Source organism: Cucurbita pepo, chromosome 14 (genome assembly GCF_057944985.1).
Source record: "Cucurbita pepo subsp. pepo isolate OVF chromosome 14, ASM5794498v1, whole genome shotgun sequence".
Classification (NCBI taxonomy): domain Eukaryota; kingdom Viridiplantae; phylum Streptophyta; class Magnoliopsida; order Cucurbitales; family Cucurbitaceae; genus Cucurbita; species Cucurbita pepo.
Window position 1 is genome coordinate 11,601,888 of NC_141811.1, and position 23,188 is coordinate 11,625,075.

Consider the following 23,188-nt stretch of genomic DNA (forward strand, 5'->3'; position numbering starts at 1 on the left):
AATAATATTTTAATCTAATAATAATATCTAATAATAATTTTTATTTTAAAAAATATAATATAAATATTTTTTAAAATTAATAAGAGAGAAATATATTTTTTAGTTAACCATTAATTTAATAATTAAGTTATATATTTTTTAAAACATTAATGGAAAGGAATACATTATTAAATTCTTTCCCTTTTATATTAAAAGGTTAAACACTTTAATATGTTTTTTTTAATTTAAATAATTACTCTCTAATTCTCAAATTCGAAGTTGAGATATATGGCCATCATTTGTTCATCATTAAGAGCATAAATATATATTTTTTTTAATTTATAAGGTGTAAAATTAATAAAATACCCATCATTTGTTCATCATTAAGAGCATAAATATATATTTTTTTTAATTTATAAGGTGTAAAATTAATAAAATACCCTTATAAACTTTTTATTTTATTTAAAAATATTTCCGACCTTTCAAAATTTTTTTAATAATATCAAATTTTTGATATTGTAAATTATTTACCTGGCAGGGCCTAAGCTGACCTTCAAAATCTACGAATCTCGACTTGGTTTCCTTTGGCTTCTTCAAATCTCCCACCTTCGCTCCGGCTTAAAAAATAGGCAGGTTAGCGCTTTCCAGGAGAATATCGCCAAAATGTCGAACAAAAATTCCAAAAAAGAGTCGAGACTCTTCGATTCAATCGAAAGAAGGAGAATATCGCCAAAATATCGAACAAAAATTCCAAAAAAGAGTCGAGACTCTTCGATTCGAAGGAGTCGGAGTGTATAAGAGTTTGTTTTTAACAAATTCAACAACTTTGAATTAGGGTGGATAAGGGTTTGTTCGTTCATTAAATTTTGGTTTATGAGTCCTCGAAAAAATTTAAAAAAATTGCTAAATTTTGCTGCTATTATTTGTGTCAAGAATGTGAAATTTTGCTACTTATTATTTGTGCAAAGAATATTCGATTTCTTTGTGAAATTTTGCTGCTTATTATTTGTGCAAAGAATATTCGATTTCTTTGCTCAAAGAATATTCGATTTCTTTGCTCAAAGAATATTCGATTTCTTTGCTGCTTATTATTTGTGCATTATTATTTGTGCAAAGAATATTTCTTTGCTGCTTATTATTTGTGCAAAGAATATTCAGTTTAAGGAGAGTCAGGGTGAAATTTTTAATAGGGTGAAAGTGATAATAGAGTAGTAGGACTTTTGCATCTTTTGCATTTTGCATTTTTAAGAGGTGGTACCAGAAAGACACTGTCAATAGATCATTTACCTCACAGGAAATGAGGGATGTCATCCGAAGCAACTTTCTCCTCCCGGGGTGATACTTGCTTTACCTCCCAGGAAATGAGGGATGTCATCCGAAGCAACTTTCTCCTCCCGGGGTGATACTTGCATTCTTAAGAGGTGGTACGTGAAAGACGGTCCAATAGATCATTTACCTCCCAGGGAATGAGAGATGTCATCCGAAGCAACTTTCTCCAGGGGTGGTACGAGATTTTTACATAGGGTAGGGCTGTTGCATTCTTGAAAGGGTAGTACGTTAAAGTCTGTACAATAGATCATTTACCTCCCCAAGAAACGAGAGAGGTCATCTGGAGCAACTTTCTCCAGATTTGGCATCTTATTCATACAAGAATCGTTTACTCAACATGACTCTTGCCCGTTCTGTCACGGAGTTGATACTTGAGAGGGGAACGAGTGTCAACGAGGATGCTGGACCCAGAAGAAAAGTGGATTGTGAGATCCCACGTCGGTTGGAGAGGAGAACAAAACATTATTTATTAGGGTGTAGAAACCTCTCTCTAACAGACACGTTTTAAAACCTTGAGGAAAAGTCGAAAAAGAAAAGCCCAAAGAGAACAATATTTGCTAGTTGTGGATTTGAACGGTTACCTTTGTTCTTTAGAATCCTCGCAGGTTGAGGAGAAGGCAGCTGGTGCTCAGGGAAGCCGTTCTGCATAGCCCTCGTCATCAATAATGATAATAGCAGGTATTCTATCAGCAATGGATGTCTTTGTTTTCCTCCTTGTTCTTCTACTCATTTCTTAACTTCAGAAAGGTGTTAGTATGCAGTTAAAAATTCAATCTGCAACTAATTGCAAGGTTTCAGAGTCGAGCAACAGACGTTGATTTCACTAGAAAATGAATACGAAATATGAAGGCAGAACTGGTAAGATCATGGTTGAAATTTGTTTACTGGATTTCCTTTTCTTCATTCCCGTATTATAGATTTAAAAATATCTTATAATAAGCTAGTTTGACAACCAAATATAGTATGATTCGGTGGTTGTCCAATTAAAATAGTCGAGGTGCATAAACTAAACCAAACTATGAGATCCCATATCGGTTGGGGGAGGAGAACGAAGCATTCTTCTTAAGATTGTGATAACCTCTCTCTAGCAGACGCGTTTTAGAAATCTTGAGGGAAAGCTTGAAAGAAGAAGTCCAAAGAGGACAATATCTACTAGCGGTGGGCTTGGACCATTACAAATGGTATCAAAGCTAGACACTGGGTGATGTGCCAGCGAGGAGGCTGAGCCCCCAAAGAGGGGTGGACACGAGACAGTGTACCAGCAAGGACGCTAGGCTTGAAGGGTCCCACATTGATTGGAGGAGGGAATGAGTGCTAGCAAGGACGTTGGGCCTCAAAGGGAGGTGGATTGTGAGATCCCACATCGGTTGGGGAGGAGAACGAAACATTCTTTATAAAGGTGTGCAAACCTAGCAGACGCGTTTTAAAAACCTTGAGGGAAGCCCGAAAGAGAAAGCCAAAAGAAGACAATATCTCCTAGCGGTGGGCTTGGACCGTTACAAATGGTATTAGAGCTAGACACCGGGTGATGTGCCAGCGAGAAGGTTGAACCCCGAAGGGAGTGGACACGTGGTGGTGTACCAGCAAGGACACTAAGCCACGAAGAGGATGGATTGGGGGATCCCACACTAAGTGGAGAGGGGAATGAGTGTCCGCAAAAATGCTGGGCCCCGAAGGGAGGTGGATTGTGAGATCCCACATCGGTTGGGGAGAAGAACGAATCATTCTTTATAAAGGTGTGGAAACGTAGCAACACTGTCTAAAAATCTTGAGGGAAAGCCCAAAAAGAAAAGTCTAAAAAGACAATATTTGCTAGCAGTGGGCTTGAGCCGACACATAAACACTCACATTCCACCAATGGACAGCAGCATGGTTCAGGACTGTAAAGTTGAAAATTTACATTGTTCCCTCTAAACAAGTATCAATAAATGAACCAACAGTTCTTTCTTTTTTAAAATCGATATTGAAGGTTAAGCTTTATGCCGGCGGCCAAAATATTCGAGTCCCAGCAAAGCAGTTGAATATGATATCATAGATAAGGTACCAGAATTACAAAGTGCTACCAATTTATCATATGTTATTGAAACTGTGCACTAAATTGCATATCATTTACTTCCATCAGGTACTATAAAATGAAAGAACTGAAGATCAGGGAGTTATATCTGACCTGAAAAAAGCCTCTGAGAACTGAAATCTGGAATCCTCACAGTATTGTGAGCTTATCAACTTCCAATCTCTGAGGAACTTGCTGAATTCAACTCTAGAACAATGCTGCAAAAAAGGAAAACTGATGAACATTATTGATGTTCATCTTCAACCAGAAACTCCTGCCTTTTATGTTATCTGAATAAATATCAGCCATTTCTACAGGATGAACACTACAATTTAGCAAAATTCAATAGAATATCATTTACAGAAACAACAAATGGTTGCATTTTTTCAAGTTAATTATGTTATTGCATTACTTCAAAGTATCTACATGGTTAAGGGTCAAAATCCTTCCCAGTATTTCCATTACAACAGGAAAAATCAACTCATAATTTGCAACATGAAAATTGTTACATGGCAATACAATTCGACACTAAAGTCTCCGCCAACACCAGATGAGGTAGATAGATACACATCTCAATGAAACCGGAGCACCGCCCTATCATCAAAGCTATGCCTGTTGTGTTAAGAAGAGCATTCTTTTCATTATACATTGCCTTTAAAACAATAATCCGACGGAACCAAGTACGTCGTTTTGTTCATTTTCTGCTGAAACTTCAACTCAAAATAGCATAAGTCAGTAACTCCTGCCTCCAAGGCATCTCTTTTCTGAACGGAGCCACTACGAAGAAGTTCCGGGAGTTACGAAAGAAACTTCGAGCTCATATTGGTCATGGGTTGAGAACGGGCATAAAAAGTGGCTCGAACGATGGCTACTTGGAAAAGATAGTAAGTTTCCGAGCCTTCTACCTGTTGAGAGACAATATTACATCTCAGTCATCACATGCAGATACATGCTACTCAGACATCCACAACAACATCCTATAGGTGAACATGGTCGAGACATATACTTCAACTAGTTCAGCTAGGTTCAAGTTGGAAAGTTTCGTTTTACCCTTTTTAACCTTTAAAGTTATCTAGAAAAACTTTTCCATTAGCTTTCTCAGATAAAGTTGTCTAATGGCAACTGAGTTGTAGCTTAGAGTTTAACAAAAGGGTAAAGGAGAGCATATATAGTCTCCTGTTCAAGCCTTAGCCCTCCAAATACATAACTTTCAAGATTAAGGGTTCCTTTAAATCAAACTCCATGAAGCACGACGTCTCGAAAACCAATTAGGTCGTTTCTAATGATACAAAGAGCTTTTTTTTTTTTAATGTGAATCGATGAAAACCCGATATTTAAAGACAGTTTCCGTACTTGCTAATGGACTACCAGAACGAAGACATAGATTATGTACCACGTCTTTCCGTTAGCTCAATTGTTTTTTAAAAGGAATTTTTTTTGGGTATAATTTAACCTAGAAATGGTCTATTGACTTTGGCTTCCACAACGGTGATCAAATAGGAACCTGGGGTTGTTTAGATGTTCAAAGGTTAGTTTGAAGCTTTTAAATAGAGGTCCCTAGGTTGTAATTGATAGAACATTGATTAAAGATTCATTTCAAGAAACCTCCAAGACTTGGGCTACACTAGTTTTGGTATTAGAGCTCGTGACGAAGGGATCTGACATGGCGGGGCAAAAAAATCCCACCACCTTCGGTAATGACACAGCTCAAACCAGCAAAGAGGTTAAAATCCTCGCCCTAAGGTCAATCTCTCAACGTGTCCTTAGCATGGAAGAATCAAGGGAAGAGTAGAGAAGTAATCTGTTAGAACCGCACCAAAAGTCGAAGGCTTTAACTGAAAAAAGTATATCCTTCTCTGAGTAATAGATATCATTCATTCTCAACTTCGATACTATCTCATGAATTACACAAATATCTCCTAACTTTAGGTTAATCCTTCGACAACAAAATTCTACAATATTATTGGAAAGAGGAGCTTCAATTTTATCTATGACCTCAAGAGCTCCCAATAAAAACAATCTATCATCGCTCTCAACTCCTGAACCACGATTTGCCGATCCAAGATTTCAAGTTCACAATAGCTCGAGTGAGGACGAAGGTCCATATTTGAGGGTAAACTATGAATATCCTGGACAAAGGGGAAGAGACCAACATTATCAACCCTAACACGATTGTGATTACAAAATAAAAGTAGACCTCCCAACATTCAATGGGAAGTTTGATGTTGAAACATTTCAAGATTGGGTCAAAGAAGTGGAATCCCTTTTCGATTACAATTTACACCAATACTCTAGAAGACAAGAAGGTGAAATTGGTGATCTACAAGTTGAAAGAAGAGGCCTCCACATGGGGGATCAATTACAAAGACAATATAAGGAGATAGGATAAGAGACCTATTAGGTTTTGACCAAAGATGTTGAAGTCGATGAGGAGCCAGTTTCTTCCGGTGAACTACGAGCTACTACTATACAATCAATATCAACATTACGCCCAAGGAAACTGATTAGTTACTGACACTTCTGGCCAAGTCTGAAAAACATCTTCGTTGATGGTCTAGTAAATATCAAGAAGTAACGAGGCCGTGGCTTTGGGAAGAAAGGTGGAGGGTAATAAGGCCCATCCACATTCAATACCTATCGACAAGGGAAAGGAAGAACGAACAAACCAACGACTGGAAAGATGAACAATGAAGGAGTGAGTGCCCAGAAAATGTTTTAGATGTCGGCAGACGAATGCCAAAAAAGACTAACGATCAAGCATACCCAATTGGATTTGAGTCTAAATCCTCCAATGATGACAATTTCGCATCTAGACCTCTCGATTTTCAACCAATAGACATCAGCAGAGAGAGAAAGTCTCCAGTAAGCAGGCCAATTTCAAAATGAAAATTGGTCTCCCTAGCTTCAATGACAGGATGAGTATCTAGCACTTATTTGGTTGGGTTAAATGTGTGAATTATTATTATTATTATTATTATTATTTTGAATACATGGGCACATCGAAAGAAAAGAAAGTAAAACATGTGGTTTTAAAACATAAAAGTTGGGCATATACATGTCGGGACTCACTTCAAACGAACAGAAAGAGATATGGAAAAAGTCAAAGATTTTTCGATTAATAAAGAAACTGATGTTTTTTGTTCTACCAGCTATTTCTTTTGTTCTACAAGCCCTACAAAAAGAGGAAACATTATTGAAAAGAATTCCGTCCAGTAAAATTTGTGAGATCCCACATTGGTCGGGGAGGAGAACGAAACACCCTTTATAAGGGTGTGGAAACCTCTCCCTCGTAGACGCGTTTTAAAAACCTTGAAGGGAAGCCTGAAAGGGAAAGCCCAAATAAGACAATATCTGCTACCGGTGGGCTTGGGCCGTTACAAATGGTATCAGAGACAGACACCAGTCGATGTGCCAGCGAGAAGGCTGTTCCCCGAAGGGGGCTAGACACGAGGCAGTGTGCCAGTAAGGACGTTAGGCCCCGAAGGGTAGTGGATTTGGTGGTGGTCCCACATCCATTGGAGAAAGGAATGAGTGCCAGCGAGGACGCTGGGCCCTAAAGGGGGGTGGATTGTGAGATCCTACATCGGTTGGAGAGGAGAACGAAACACCCTTTATAAGAGTGTGAAAACCTCTCCCTAGCAGACGCGTTTTAAAAACCTTGAGCGGAAGCCCGAAAGGGAAAGCCTAAAGAGGACAATATCTGCTAGCGGTGGACTTCGGCTGTTACAATTGGTATCAGAGCCAGACACCGGGCGACGTTCCAGCGAGGAGGCTGTTCCCCGAAGGGGGTAGACACGAGGCAGTGTGCCAATAAGGACGTTGGGCCCCGAAGGGAAGCGGATTTGGTGGTGGTCCCACATCCATTAGAGAAAGAAACAAGGGCCAGCGAGGACGCTGGGTCTTAAAGGGGGGTGGATTGTGAGATCCTTCATCAGTTGGAGAGGAGAACGAAACACCCTTTATAAGGGTGTGAAAACCTCTCCCTAGCATACGCGTTTTAAAAACTTTGAGAGGAAGCCCAAAGAAGACAATGCTAGCGGTAGGCTTGGGCCGTTACAAAATCAATCATCCAAGGTCATAGTTACAAAAAGGCCTGGGGACAACGCCCAAATTGAGACATTAAATCTACCCAACTCCCAAACCTCGCCACACAACCTCTCAACCTATTTGAAAACCCTATTATTGTGCACAAATCAAATACCCCAAATGATAGCGAAGAAGCTAGCCTGCACAAGACTTGGCCTTTAATTCGAAAAGAGACTTCTATCAATCACAAAATGACAGCCTATGGGTCAGGTAGAGGAAACCCCCTCCCAACAAGAATCTGCAAAAACAACTGCCAATCAAGCAAAATCAAAAGAAGGCTACAATTACAAAATAACTTTGTGGTTCGGACTCCACTAGGAGATTGAACTGTACAACGTTTCAAAAAATACCGTCTTCTTAACCTTTGTTTTGACAAAAACAAAAAAAAAAAAAAAAAAAACAAAACCCTACGGTTCCTTTCATTCCAGAGACGCCAAAGCAAAGCTTTGACCACACACTGTCACAAAATCCTAACTCTATTCTTAAAGAGACTGCCAATCAAACATTCCACCATCCATTCTACTTGGGGATCATCCAACAAGGAAAATTCCCCCAGCAACCAGAATCGATCAATTAATAAATTTGTGGGAGTGTACTTTGAAAATATTCTAGTTCATATCTTAAAAAATGTTCTTTCTTGGAAACTGAACAATGTTAAATACCTTTTAAAATCTTCAATGTTCAATGTTATACAATCAAATGATTGTTCTTGGGATTAATCCAGATGCAAAGGAAAATTTGTCAACATCCTTATGATACATTCTCAGATTTTCTAGTCATTCCAAAATCTGAAGTATTTAAAAAGCAAACATGAACAATCTATTGCCTTCTTTATGGAGAATGAACCGGGACATATCCAAATTCTTTCCCCTTTGCATTAATAACTAGGAAATTTAGGTATTCTAAGAAAAAAAAAATGTAATCTTGTGAGAAACAGTTTGATTTGGAATAGAGGAGATCAATTAGGGCAACTCACCAAGGGAAATGATGAGGGACCTCAGGAAAAATTGCCACAGATGATAGAACGAATACATGATCCAAATTTAATAGCAATGGTATCATGTCGATAGCATGAGACTAGATTCAATTGAGCTAATGAGGCATGCATGCATCTATACCAAGACCACAAAAATAACAGCGAAATGAGGAAAAGATACGATTATAAAGAAGAAGGATTTGTCGGAACTTACCTAAGAAGAAACATACAATTCTGTTGATTGATTGGTACTTCTTGGCCAAAACTCAATACATCCAACCAGTACACTCCGCGGAACCACAGTGACATCTCTTCTTTTTAACATTTCCATCAGAATCACGAACTTGATCGATCATATAATTGTAATGGTAAGATAGCTCCTGTAAGGGAGGAATATTCTCGGCGGCAAAGAACATAATATGTGGAATTCGCTTATCCTCGTGATCATAAAGAACATTTTGGGCGTAAAGATTGGGTGAGCAACTATGGTTGATAAATCTCCCAATATTACCATAATTTGCCGCATCAATGGTAAAACTACCATCCTCCACAATATCACAAGCATTCGCCTGTGTGTCGGGCAGGAGGGTTGAAAGTCCATCCCAGAGAGAATTGTCACTGAAGTTATTCCCAATATCAAACAAGTACTCATCGTTACCAGTTCTTTGTTCGGCTTCCTTATCCTCGAGAAGCTCCCCTACATACTCACAAATAAAACTTCCCGAGGGGATTGAATTTAGGGATCTCACACCCCATCCCCTTGATTTGGTTTTAAAAACTTCCAATTGAAATTTGATACCACGCTGACCGACTCGATTATGACAAGAAGGAGGACACTTGCATGAAGGACCACACTCATAGACAAGAGACTTTGCCTCAACAATAGCCCCATTATGATTAAATGGGATCTCTCCTCCATTCAAGACTGCACAATGACATCTCTCAGAATCTGAGCACCCTGCAGTACAATCACAACCCCTGAGAGGAATTGGGCGACACCAATCAGGATATATCACTTTATTGATGTAACTAAATGGTGGTGGCTTCTCATCATCTATGATGTTCACTGCACAAACAGGAATTGATTCTTTCCCTTGAGAAATATCCTCCGCACAAAGACCTTCTCTTACTTTGAATTTTTTAGACCTCTTTAATTCTTTCCAAGCAAGTTCAGGTTGACCCGGAATTCGACACAACTGAAACTTGTAAATAAGTTTACCATGAGGACCCATATCTTGCCACCATTTCTCCACCAAATATAGCCCATCGAAAACATACGTTTTTCCATCAGACGACTCATAGCCACGAATCACTCTAACGGGACTCTTTTCATCATAACTATTCTTTAACGCAAGGTTTCCTCGTTCAAGTTTTTGGTCTTCAGGTTTTTTGTCTGAATTCATCATATTTCCTCCTTGCCCTGTATAAATCAAGACATCTGAGTTATCAAGGTTATTAGTGTAGCCCCCTGATGCAACAATACTAGTAGCAAGGATCTTTTTACCACACTTTACATAATCTATCCCACCCTGAACTTGGCGATGAAGTCCAATAATATTAAGTTCTATCCTATATCGGAACTCATCCCCAACTTCAACTCCAGGGACTGGTCCTAAAATTTGTTTACACACATTAACATATTTCCCCTTATCCCTGAGGATTTTTGCTGCTATAAAATCAATCCTCCTAGAGGCATTTCCTGGGACCTTCTTCCCTGCTTCTTCTTCCTGCAAGAGCTTCCTACATACAGCTTGGAAAAGCCGCAATGTCTCCCTTACTCTAGTCCTAGTACCTTTAGAATCACTACCATGCTCATTTCCAATTTCATTAATTTGAGAGAATGGAATAAGGCTCACATCAGTATTATAGGATCTAAGATTCAAATGAGAATCGTTATTTTCATCGTCACTGACACTTATACTGCTATCTGCAATAACTAGCTGATGCATATCCCCATTAACAGCATCGCTTTTAACGGAAGATGTCTTCTTTGAAGAATTTTTGTGATTCTCTCTTGCATCCTCCTTCCTTAAAATTGGTTCCGTTTTCTCTAGCTGCCCACGTTTCTTCAATTTTCTTCCACTTGAGCCACCTCCTGGAGAGGGCTTGTTGTTCGATTTACCTTGCCTCCAAGGACAATTTGATGAAGCCATAAGACCTAACACAATAAGTCTTTCAGATGAAAGGGTTTCCTCCAAGGGTACAAGTTTCAATTGCTTCTGATTGGAGGGCGTATCCAAAATATTTTCTTTTGGAGGTGCCTCTCCTCTGAAAACCACAATTTCCTGACTGAAATTTTCCTCCAAACCTTCTTTCACTTCATTTAGAGTACTCTGACACTTGTTATCAAGCTTGGATTGATCACTACAGGAAATTTTTGTGCATTTTTCTAATGTACATTCGTTTCTCAATCCACATTTACTTTGCATCTCTGTTGCTTTAATAGTTTCCTCAATCAAATCAGCACAAATTTTATCCATGGTTAGCTTGGCCACATCCTCTGTCAATTCAATATTGTGTTTCTCTTTGTGAGCATTATCTGCCACACATTCTACATCCTTATCCAAATTTAACGACTTATAATGATGCTCGAAATTGTTTTGAGAGTCGATCACTGGGGGACACTCCACATTGGATAAAGGAGGGGCGTTTTGTCCACAGAAGGGAGGGAAGTCTCTAACAGCTGAAACTACTCTTCTAGGAGGGTATTTTCTAACCACAACCTTCTTCACGTTTTTGCCATTAGAAACAAAGGTGGGGTAATTGGGTGGTGAGCATGGCCTCAACTTACTGGGCTCAAGTACCTCTTCTTTTCTAGCAGAAACAACCACTCCATGCAAGGCTTTCGATAAAGGTTCATCTTCTGCAGAATATTTTATATTTTTAGACAATCCATCTCTGCTTTCCAAATCCTCAGCCAACAATGATGATGCAGCCTTCACTGTACTGTGACCATCTTCTAGACGCAAAATATTGGTTCCTTTTGTGGCAAAGTCTAAAGCAGTATGTGCATTTGACATCTTCACACTTCCCAACACTTCATGATGCACTGACAGAGAACTCTCTATTATATCACCTATCACACCTTTTATGGGGATTGAATTATTTTGCAAAACACTCCGGCCACAGCCAGGAGGGAAATCCCGGACAACAGAGACTTTACGTCTTTTATATTTAAGTAGCTCTGAATGTGGAAAAGAATCGCCATTTTCAATACTCAACCTTTGAATCCTCTCCATGGAATCGTTACATTTGAGCGACATAGTTGCTCATGGAGATTTGAATTTAGCTGGATTTGGAACTAATGTGCAGGGTAATGGAAGTCCGTAAAAGCTGAAACCTCGAGGACTATGTCTTGAAGAGGAAATCCGCAAGCCTCAAGCTAAACATGGCATGAGCCTTGATCATAATAGAAAAAATAATCAATAAAGAATACTAAAGATAGAAAAAGAAAAAGAATAAAAGAAAAGACATGACTCAAAACATAACGATGGTATAATAAAAGGAGCCAGTACGGATGAAACATTAAAATGACATAATGAGGAAGATTAATAACTCATGCTTAGTAAGAAAAACTATTAAACCACCTTTAATGCTTCATCAACTTTTAAATCGCCTCTAGAAGGCTAAGGTAAGGTAACCTCCCTTTCCTTTTATGTATTATTTCCTATCCCTTAGAGAATTAGTTAGCTTTTCTTTATTATAAATAGGCATATGTACTTCTTTGAGGAATAATAAGAAAGGAGAGTAATACAAGTTACTCTTTTAACATAAGGAGAGTAGTACAAATTACTCTTTCAACATGATATCAGAGCCTTCATAGTCAATTGAATCTAAAGTCGGTGGAGCTTTCATAGGTGCCGATCATTCACGGTGACCAAGTCCTGCCTTCTCTTTGTTCCACCATCATGACAGAAAAATCTCAAGTTTTTCTTCCAATCGTTGTCACAAAGCTTCAAATATTGAGATTCAATTTTGAAGTATTCAAAATGGATGGAACCAAGGGCATTGGAGGGAGAAAATGAGGTGACAAAACTAAGATCTCTAAGTCTGTCAAGGCTGGATTCCGATTCTTGGTTGGAAGAATCGGATGATACCTAAAGAAAGGTCGCTACGTAAAGCGCACTGTTGTAGGTGCTCTAATCTACTTGGCCACCGTCCTCAAATACCTTGTTGCTGAGGTTTTGGAATTAGTCGGGAATGCAGCATGTGACAAAAAGAATAAGATACACCTTAGGTTTTTTCTTCTGGCTATGAGGAGCTCAAAAAATTTCCTTCAAGTTGTCAACATTGCAAGCATTGGAGTTCTTCCGATTAAGTATAGGTTTCCGAGAATGATTTATGTTTTCTTTATAAACATTGTGGCAAGAACTCGATTGTTATTGGGTATTCGAGATGAAGTACATTGCAGATGCCTTAATTATAAAGAAATTTATTGAAACAAATCGTGTCTATGACGTTTTGGCCAGACGCAACGAGTTTGACCAAGATTGAGGGCACATCATCGAAAAATAGGAAACATCATCTCAAGAAGATACAATCTCCCTTATTCAAACAGAAGAGAGCAGAAAAAGTATTATGCTTGACAAACCACCCGGTGTAAATGCATAAGCATTCGTTGTAGATAAAGAAAGAAACAACGAAAGAGACAATCAATGGAAGAGTAATAAAGACAATTTATGGTGCCCCATGGAGTATTATGGGTGAAGCTAGACTCCTTGAGATTCAGGAGTGTCGTGTGTTCCATGTAGTGTTGTGGGTAGAAATCACACTCTTTGAGATTCAAGAGTATCGTGTGTTGAGACATCGTTGAAGGGAGTCTTACCCATTAGAATAAAGACAATCAATGGAAGAGTAATAAAGACAATTTATGGTGCCCCATGGAGTATTATGGGTGAAGCTAGACTCCTTGAGATTCAGGAGTGTCGTGTGTTCCATGTAGTGTTGTGGGTAGAAATCACACTCTTTGAGATTCAAGAGTATCGTGTGTTGAGACATCGTTGAAGGGAGTCTTACCCATTAGAAATCAAGAATCAAGCTCATATGCCAAGGGTTTAGGGATTCGTATGCAGGTAAGAGATGTTCAAAAGGTATACAAGGTTGGGTATCTTCCAAAGAACCACTGCCACCAAAAGGATAATGCTAATGGCTGCAAGCAGAGAAGTTGAGGGTCAATGACAGGCATCCGTCAAGTGTAAAGTGAGCATTGATAAAATCCATGTGAGTGAACAATGTGGTTAAGTTAAAAGCCAGTTGAAAAAAGAAAATAGTAGTCTATATAGTGGACATTCGTGGCTAAGAGATAGCTATAAAGCAAGAGAAGGACCAAGTGGGCATTGATGAAGTTCATGTGGGTGGACAATGTGGCCGAGTTAAAAGCCAGTAGAAGAAAAGGAAAATAAGTAGTCTTGAGAGTGGACAATCATGGCTAAGAGAGAGCCATAAAGAAAGGAAAATCACTCAAGAGAACCTAGCATGAGAGATGCAAGCAACGCTTGCAGAAGTGCTCCAAGAAAAGTGAGCATGAGAAATGCAAGCAATACTTGCAGAAGTTCTTCAAGAGATGGAAGTAACTCATTAGAATTGATCGTTTGCCCATAGAAGTGATCCAAGAGAATTGAGCACGTGTATCCCTTGAGTCATTTACACATGCATAAGTGGGTGGGTTCACAAGAAGTTATCAAGTCCAGCATTTGTTCATAAAGGAGTACCAGGCTGAATATAAGAACCAAGAAGAGACAAGTTGCAACAAAACTAGAATGAAGCATCATTTGTTGCGTTTGCCACAAGAGACAACTAAGTTGAGAATTGGCCCAGAGAAGTGTCAAAGTTATGTAGGGACAAGTGTCCCCTAGCTAAACAAGAGGCGTTAGAAACTTTGTTGTGTCTACATTAGGGTCTCAGTGACCATGTCTTTAGGATAGCTCTGTGGTCATGCTTATGTTGTGAGTCTGAAGGCCAAGGAAAGGTTTATTAGTGGTATAAGTCGTAAGTAGTGCGCAGTTCCGTATTCATATTGATGCATGATTATTTACAACGGGCCAGCTAGCAGTCAACCCAAAGTTTTGATCGTTATCAAGACAATGTCTAGTTTAAGCGATAAGAATGTCACAACCATACTATGAAAAGAGTAGGTTGGACTCCTACGTGCAAACAAATAGAAAGGGACACGCAAGTGGAGCCCATTGAGCAATGTGAAAACTGAGAAAGACGGGTGTCATGATGCAACCAAGGAGAACAATGCATCATCCAACACACTATGAAGAATGGACAAAATTATCAAGCTAAGGTGTAAGCAAGATTAAAAACAACAGTATTATCAAGGGTGTCAAAGACAAGCTTAACAAAGGCTTGATAAGGCCTCGTGTAATATTGTGTTTATAGGAAAATAATAATAGTAATAGTGAATAATTAATTAATTAATTCAAAAAACAACAACAACAACAACAAAGAAAATGGCAGCAGTAGGCGCTGCTGGCCAAGAGAAGGAAGCAAAGGACCCATGTGGGGGGGCATTTCCTTCCAACGGTGGTGGAGTTAGAAGAAGAGTGATAAATGAAGATTTAAGAAAATAGGGAAAATTAAGGCAAGTGACAAAAAATGGAGGAGGAAAAGAACACCCAACTTAAAACCCATACCGAAGTTGAGTAAAATCTGAGAATTAATGGGAGTTGGGCGAGCTTCACTCGAGTTGTGGGGTGTTAAAGATTCAGAGGAACGGAAGTAGTATGTATTTGGAGTTAAATCAGATAAGAAGGGACCAAGACAGGAGTTGGAGTGTGGAAATCAAAGGTATGTTATGTAGAACACTTGTGGGTTGCAAATCTTGAACTCTTGATATACAATGCATGATAATCTTTGAGATTAGGCTCAATAGATTGGTGAATGTGTGATCTACATCTTTGTAGAAGAACTTGACACGAGATCACGAGCCTAAGAGGAGATCGAGCACTAAGGACACATCGGATATTAAAGAAAAAGATTTGGAAATTTCCACAGAGGCCCAAGGAAGAATACGTGTGAGGTGCATAGGCCTCACGCACACATGAAATCGAGAGTGTCGAGGAGTGAGACGCGTAGGTCAGCGCGTGGAGGCTTGTTTCGAGTTTCAGTTTGTCCGTTCAACTCCTTTGACATGCTATATTAATATTGGCCTATACTAACCTTGAAAATGATTAAATAAGGTCCAATTAGGAGAAACTATGACGAAAATATCATATTATGAGCATATTATGAAAGAGAAGAGATTAACAATCCAAGTAAGTAGCATATTGAAACTCCTAAACAAGTTTAAACGTATTATATTCAAGTAAAGTGTGTTGACCATGTTATTAGGAGCTAAAGTGGTAAGTGTGTGTAAATGACATGAATTAAATATCAATAATCGTGAATGCATGTATACGATATGAGCATGTTAAGAGTACATGATTAAATGTATGATGTATGACTCTAGTTTATGCTTATGAGCTTGATATGATATGAGATGTGTATGACTAATTTCAGTCTACCAATCCATGTGAAACCCCTGACCGACGCATTGTGTGCTAAATTAGGAACAATTAATATTCCTGACTGTTGGGTTGTGTGCTAAACAAGCTACAATTGACAAAGAGCAAGTCTTATATACAAGTTCGAAATTTGTAGTATGCATAAACAAAGCAAACGAGTGAAGTTTAAGGTAGCTAGAATACCTTCATACGGTAGAGAGGCCCTAGTAGATAAGGCTAGGAGCCAAGGAAGGTTGGACTGAGGTAGAGAGGCCCTAGTAGATAAGGCTAGGAGCCAAGGAAGGTTGGACTGAGGACTCGATCCAGACCAAAAACTTATAAATAACCTGTTATGAATAAAACTTGAAGTATACTGGAAAGATACTTAATAAAGCTTGTTAATAACAAGTTAGCTACTTACTGTGTAAATTAATTACTCACAAAAATTATCTTTATTCTTCTTTCCAAATAGACAAGATATAGTGCATCGAGACAGGTGTGTGGACGAGCTGGAGACTTCAGGAATCCTATCTAGACTCAAGTCTGTTTTGGTTATATTTACTTTTGTTATGTTTTGAAAACTTGTTTAGGATGTTTGTAGTGTTATGTTTATAGTTTGCGTCAGTAGTAGCAACCGTGAATCAGGCTCCCCGGTAAGCGGGCGTTACACCCCAAGTCATTACCTACTTACTGTGTAAATTAATTACTCACAAAAATTATCTTTATTCTTCTTTCCAAATAGACAAGATATAGTGCATCGAGACAGGTGTGTGGACGAGCTGGAGACTTCAGGAATCCTATCTAGACTCAAGTCTGTTTTGGTTATATTTACTTTTGTTATGTTTTGAAAACTTGTTTAGGATGTTTGTAGTGTTATGTTTATAGTTTGCGTCAGTAGTAGCAACCGTGAATCAGGCTCCCCGGTAAGCGGGCGTTACACCCCAAGTCATTACCTACTTACTGTGTAAATTAATTACTCACAAAAATTATCTTTATTCTTCTTTCCAAATAGACAAGATATAGTGCATCGAGACAGGTGTGTGGACGAGCTGGAGACTTCAGGAATCCTACCTAGACTCAAGTCTGTTTTGGTTATATTTACTTTTGTTATGTTTTGAAAACTTGTTTAGGATGTTTGTAGTGTTATGTTTATAGTTTGCGTCAGTAGTAGCAACCGTGAATCAGGCTCCCCAGTAAGCGGGCGTTACACCCCAAGTCATTACCTCAATGAGTTAGAGATTGAAATATAGGATCAGGCTCTGGCATGGTATGTAGAAATGACTTGGCCTGGGCACAAAAGGGTTCATGCCTCAATAGTGCTCGAATAGATGGATGTCCAAGAGGTTCCAAATATAAAGTTAACTCATGGGTCGGTTCTTGATAAGCATGCTTGAGCGAACTACGAAGGCCAATGACATTCTAAGGCTCGAAATAGCATCATGAAGCATTGGTGGGACTCGAAAGTTCCTAGATAGCACTCTCTTGAGCCGATATGTCTTGACAAGCATTATAATGGTTCAATAAGCTTCAGTTTACATAGTTATGCCTTAGTAAACATTATAATGCCTCGATAGATTTTAGTAAGTGCTGAAATCATCTGATAAGCTCCTATTGAGCATTTTAAGGCCGTTTTGACCCAACGAAGGGTTCAAACACATCTCGATGAGGTTCTTGGTCGATGTGGAAGCATGTGGGCCAAATTTTTTTAGAAACTAGATGGTGAAATGAGATGTGATGTTGTATAGGAAGAATCTTGATCCTAGAGTAGAGGCAAGTTGGCTAGAGTCGCTATTGAAGAAAAATACGGGAAACATGTATGGTCGAATTTTTATTTCCGAGCCATTGTAAAAGGACTATGTGAGCTTTTATGGTTAAAGATAATCTTTGATAACATACAGACTGGGGGAAAAACCTGATAAAGTTGTAATGTGACAATAAATCAGCCATCAATATTGTTCATAATCCTGTCCAGCATGATAGGACAAAGCATATTGAAATCGAATTACATTTTATTAAGGAATAGTTAGAGAAGGGGTTAGTATGCATGAGTTATGTGCCCTCACGGCTTAATTGGCAAATGTGCAAACAAAAGAACTTCATAGCTTATTGTTTCATGAGATAGTATCCAAGTTAGAAATGAATGATATCTATTCCATAGCTTGAGGAGGAGAATCGAAAGAATAACCTTCATATGAGGAACATTGGTGTAATCCCATATAATAAGGGAATTAGCCTATTTTTTGTGTTTCCTTTTCTATATTGTTTCCTGTTCTCTAGAGAACTAGTTTGCTTTTCTTTAGGTTCCTGAAAGCCTGTTCTCTAGAGAATTAGTTTGCTTTTCTATATTGTTCCCTACATTGCTGAAATCATCTTGTTAAACAAGAAAAATTAACTCCTATTGATGCTGAAATCATCTTGTTAAACAAGAAAAATTAACTCCTATTGATAGAGGTGGTATTGGCCTCATCAATTTAAAGAACGAAAATCAGGCTTTCAAGCAAATTGGATCTGGCGTTACCAAAGAGAGAAGTCACACGATAGAGGAGGAGATCATCGATGCAATGTACGGAACCTCTCCCTTTTTTTCTCTTTTTTATGAAAATAACTTTAACTTACATTGAGAAAAGATGAAAAAAATACAGACATACAAAAAAGAAAAACCCACAAAAGGAGCCAAACTACTAGAATGGACCGGTCGTGACAAATAAGACCAAGTGAATAATTACAAAAGGGACTAGAAATAGAGGCCGAAAGATAAACAAAGAACCTAAGTTCAGGCTCCCTATTCAAATCAACATCCTCCATCCTCCAAATCAGGTTGAAATTCCACAACTCTGTATGGGCTTGAAGTTGGTGCTCACGCAGAGCTTCTAGAATAGTCTCTACGTGTTTCAGATACTCCTCCCAGGCTTTTATGGGAAGGGAATTGCTAAGACCAATCATTTCCTAGTCTCGCCTATATCCTATTACTATTATAGCTGGGATATTATATCTATTAAAATGGAGGAAGAAGAGATAATATCGTATAAGTCAAATATTGACATAAGTACTCTCCTCTAAAGATTTCGTTGTTTCCATCATCCAAAGCCCCCATAAACTAGCCTACACCCAACTTGACACAAAAATTGCCCTTAATCATGAAAATGGCAAATTGAAACTTTGAACCTAAACACAGCCCATGGACCGTGGAAGAACATCAAGAAGTATTAGAACTTAGCTCTTGAGCAAATGACTTCCAAAGTTAACAAACAATGGAGCATCTACATCTTTCTAGTACAACCATTGGCTTCCATGATCTTATCACCCCATTGGTGCGTCCTTCATTAAATTTTCTCCATTTCTTATTTTTTCATCGATTATATTGAAGGACATTTTCTCATCTTTTCAATTGGAGAGTGGCTCTCCCATAGGACTCAAGGTTCTCCTTTCATTTACTCAATTTGGACACCCTTTTAAAAGTTGGAAAATGCCCCTATGGACACCTTGTTTCTTATGTTCTAAAAGCAGAAATTCAATCGTTGCTACAAGGAGAATTCATTTATAAATTCAAACACTACTTTCATGCAGAAATCCAACCTTCAATCAGAACAGAAGAACTTCAAGAAAACATGAAGAACAAAAGAAGAAACAGAGATAATTACCTAATTTACACACCAGGAGCCACGAACGAAGAAACCCAGCAAGCAAATGAGCACTGCCGCAATGCCCAACACTTATACTCGTGGGTTTTACCAGATTTCATTCCACGTCTCTCTCTCTCTCTCTGTTGTGCAGCAGCCAATTTCTCTCTCTCTCTCTGTTGTGCAGCAGCCAATTTCTCTCTCTCTCTCTCGCGCCCTCCCAGCCGAGATCCCAATCCAATCAAGAAGAAAGGTGCTGGGATTCCACCGTCTCCTCCTTCTACCTCCCTCAGAGAGTCGCGAACTTGAAAACAAGTCGGGTCGGGTCGTAGTTTCCCGGATGCGGGCAGAAATGTTAATTATTTTTACAATATTTAATTTTAAAAACAATATTTTCATTTTTATCATTTTTTAAATAAAATAAAAAATGCAAGAAAAATGAAAATTACAATATATTTATTTTTAAGCAAAAATAAAAATAAAAAATTCTAGTTCCCTAAAAAAAAAAAAAAAAGGCAAATTTTTTAATATTTCAATATTTATTTACTCAATATTATATAACAAAATTATTTTGTCAATTAAAAAACGAAGAAATTAACAATTCTTTAAAAATAAAAAACGAGACTGATCTTACCTCCTGAACCTACGAACCTATTCTAGCTGATCTTACCTCTTGAACCTTCTGAACCTATTCTAATTGAATTTCCTCTCTTGTAAACTCATTCACCTGACCGGAACCTGTTGATTGTTTCTCCGGTAAAGACCCAAGAAAGATTAATGAGCAAGCAGAACAGACTAAGTGAAAGAAGGTTCGATCAGTAGTGAACTCGAATTCTTGTTGAGTCTTTCCTTTGATTCTAGAACTGTAAAGATAAAGGAGTGAAGGAGCCGGAGCGGAGGATCATTACTTGTTGAGTCTTTCCTTTTGCATTACCTCGTTCAATCACGGTAAGGGAAAGGGTGAATATTAGAAACGAAAACATATATTTAAGGTTTTTAAGGTTTTTTTTTTTTTTAAATTATCCTATTAATTAGGAGCCTAATAAGTTAAGTTTAACGTGGTTCGGTTGTGGAATTGAAGTCGAACCCCTGAGAATAATAAAAGAAACTAGAGAACGTAACTAAACCACCATAAACTGATTACTTAACGGTTCAATTTGGACAGGTTGTCATTGGCTTAATTTGAAGCATGAAGCGGATTTGAACTGGGGAAAAGGGGATTTGCAGTCCCCCGCCTTATCGCTCGGCCATATCTTGTATCGAAAGGGTTTTCGTGCTATACACCACGTTGAGAAAGACCAGCCTCCGTTGTTTCAGTCGGATTTTTTTATCGATCAAAGTTTAAAAAATAATAATATTTAAAATTAAGAAATAAAAATAAACCTAATTTTCCCCCAAATCTTTATAAAGAAAAAACAACAAAAACAAAAAATAAATCGCTCGCCATGGGGTTCGAACGCGCGACCTTGCCGGAAATGTTCTTTATTAATTTATATATTTAATAAATGAAATCGTAGTTGAAAATCAACCATGAATTTCAATCGAAACCCTAATTTCTACCATTAATTTTCGGAGGGAGATTTCTGTTTCTGTTGATCTTCGTCTTTTCGCTCACAATGAACGTTTATGATGACGACGATCCCGTTGTTTTTGGCTCGCCAGGGAATGTCTTCCGTCGCTGCCCCTTCACCGGCAAACCGAAATCCGGTGACGACGACTCTGACTCTGATTCATCGGATTCCGAAGCGTTCCATGTGGAGTCCACCGGCATTTTCATGGTATCTCTGCCTGATAGCTTGGAAGAGAATGCTGATAGTCTCCCTCATTCGTACGAGACTGCACCGGAAGAGTTGGTGCCGACCGGCTCCGATGGACGGAGGTCTGTTGCGGCGGACGCCATTGGTGCAGAGGTGAGCGTTGAATATGTTGACGATGGGAAGGCTATTGATTTGGGGAGGGATACGGATGTAGGGTTGTACTCGGAAGTTCAATCGACTGCGGAAACAGTTGAGAAGGATAAATCGATCGAAGTTATTGACGATTGTAGAAGCCATAGTTCCGAAGCGAAGAAACGTAGAATTCCATTTGATGAATCGGAGGTCTCGTTGGGTGAATCCTCATCGAAAAAGTTGAGGTTATCCGAGGAAGCTTTAGGTTTGAGCTCTTGTGCAAGAATTTTTGTAGATAAATTTCCGGTTGATTCCACGAATTCCGGTGGAGGATCAAAAGTTAGTTCTGTAGATAACAACGAGGACTCCGGTGGAAAATGTAAGTTAAATGGAATGAATGACAGAGAAGTTTCCAATGGCGAGAATGGCGAAAATGGCGAAAATCACTGCATTTTGAAAGAGGAATCTACAGAGAAGGAAGTGAAGGAAAGTGTGAAGAACTCTCAATCTGATAAGCAGAGCAATCTCCAAGAAGAAATTGCAAACGCTCACCAATCCTCTTCTCGGGTGCTGCCACCTTCACTCAGTGGAGTGAAAAAAGATGCATCTGGGGAGAGGTCGAACACCTCTGAAGATCATCCTATGGAGGTCACTCTTTTGGAAATCTTGAAGATTCTCGCAGGAGAACAAGACAGGGAAAATGAATTCAATGATGAGACTTTGTCAAATCTCAGCATTTTGGACATCGTCCAGCGCCGTGGAATGACACTTCCCCGGCCGGAGTGGTGGCCGCCGGAATACTGAACAGTTGCTGTGAGAGGAAAGAGGAGAGTATGTAGAATAAACAACACTGGAAATGATCAGCAGCTGGGAGATGACTTCTTCCAGCAAGCCATTGGTAATTAATCTATCAAACCCATCATGAATCAAGAGATTACTGTTTATGTGAATTGGGAAAATCTTTTGGAATATACATATGGTGTATTGATTTTTTGAAATGATCATTCTCCATTGCTTTGTTTTGGAAAAAGAACAAGGAAAATCCTTTTGCCTCTTTGACTTTTGTAAATGTATGGATTTGCCATTAGTGGCTTGTGAAGTGATGATGAACATGCCTTGTGTGGTTTGTGCTGTTTGTCTAGTTTATTATACTAGTTTGCAGGCTTGTCATATTGTGATGCCAAGTTTTGAACAACTACAAAGGTTTTTGTGCAATGGCTTCAAAACCAATGAACTCCTTAACTTGTTGGAGCACTCATTCTACCTCCATTCCTTCTAGTCCCTTTATTACTTACCTAGCCCTTTTTAACCACTAAGCCAACCCCTACATTACTCATGTTGGACATATTATTGCTTGAACCTTTTATGCAGTTCTCGTGTCCCATGTCACTTTAAATTATGATTAACTAATACCACTTTAAATTATGATTAACTAATACTTGTGTGACCACGGTGGGTCGCATGCCCTGTCAAGACTTAGAATTATTTAGTTTTTTTTTTTTTTTTTGGTAAGGAAATAGAAATTTGAACCATAACGGTGAGATTTCACATCGATTAGAGAGGGAAACGAAACATCTCTGTAAGGGTGTGGAAACCTCTCCTTAGTAGATGCGTTTTAAAACTTCTTGAGGAGAGCCTGGAAAGGAAAGCCTAAATAAGACAATATTTGCTAGTGGTGGGCTTGGGCTGTTACAAATGGTATTAGAACTAGTCACCGAGTTGCGTGCCAGGTGTCACAGTCATGCTCGTCCAAGGCGTGTTGCCCATGG

General features: G+C 38.7%; 1 protein-coding gene across 5 annotated transcripts; it reads right to left on the reverse strand.

Annotated features, from left to right (window-relative positions):
* Nucleotides 1–1,198: 1,198 nt before the first annotated feature.
* Nucleotides 1,199–19,847, reverse strand: LOC111809848 (histone-lysine N-methyltransferase, H3 lysine-9 specific SUVH6). 5 transcript variants are annotated; one of them, XM_087117376.1, is made up of 5 exons: nucleotides 19,552–19,846; nucleotides 8,638–11,822; nucleotides 3,476–3,579; nucleotides 1,890–2,040; nucleotides 1,199–1,709 (listed from the first exon to the last, which is right to left on the reverse strand). In XM_087117376.1, exon 2 carries the CDS (start codon nucleotides 11,684–11,686, stop codon nucleotides 8,690–8,692), a length of 2,997 nt encoding a protein of 998 aa, XP_086973502.1. In that variant the 5' UTR covers nucleotides 11,687–11,822; nucleotides 19,552–19,846; the 3' UTR covers nucleotides 1,199–1,709; nucleotides 1,890–2,040; nucleotides 3,476–3,579; nucleotides 8,638–8,689. The 5 variants fall into 5 exon arrangements, with proteins under 5 accessions (XP_086973502.1, XP_023552061.2, XP_086973503.1 ...); XM_023696293.2 differs by lacking the exons at nucleotides 1,199–1,709; nucleotides 1,890–2,040 and adding an exon at nucleotides 2,058–2,082; XM_087117377.1 differs by lacking the exons at nucleotides 1,199–1,709; nucleotides 1,890–2,040 and adding an exon at nucleotides 16,115–16,257 and having other exon boundaries at nucleotides 3,322–3,579.
* Between the last annotated feature and the right edge of the window lie 3,341 nt (nucleotides 19,848–23,188).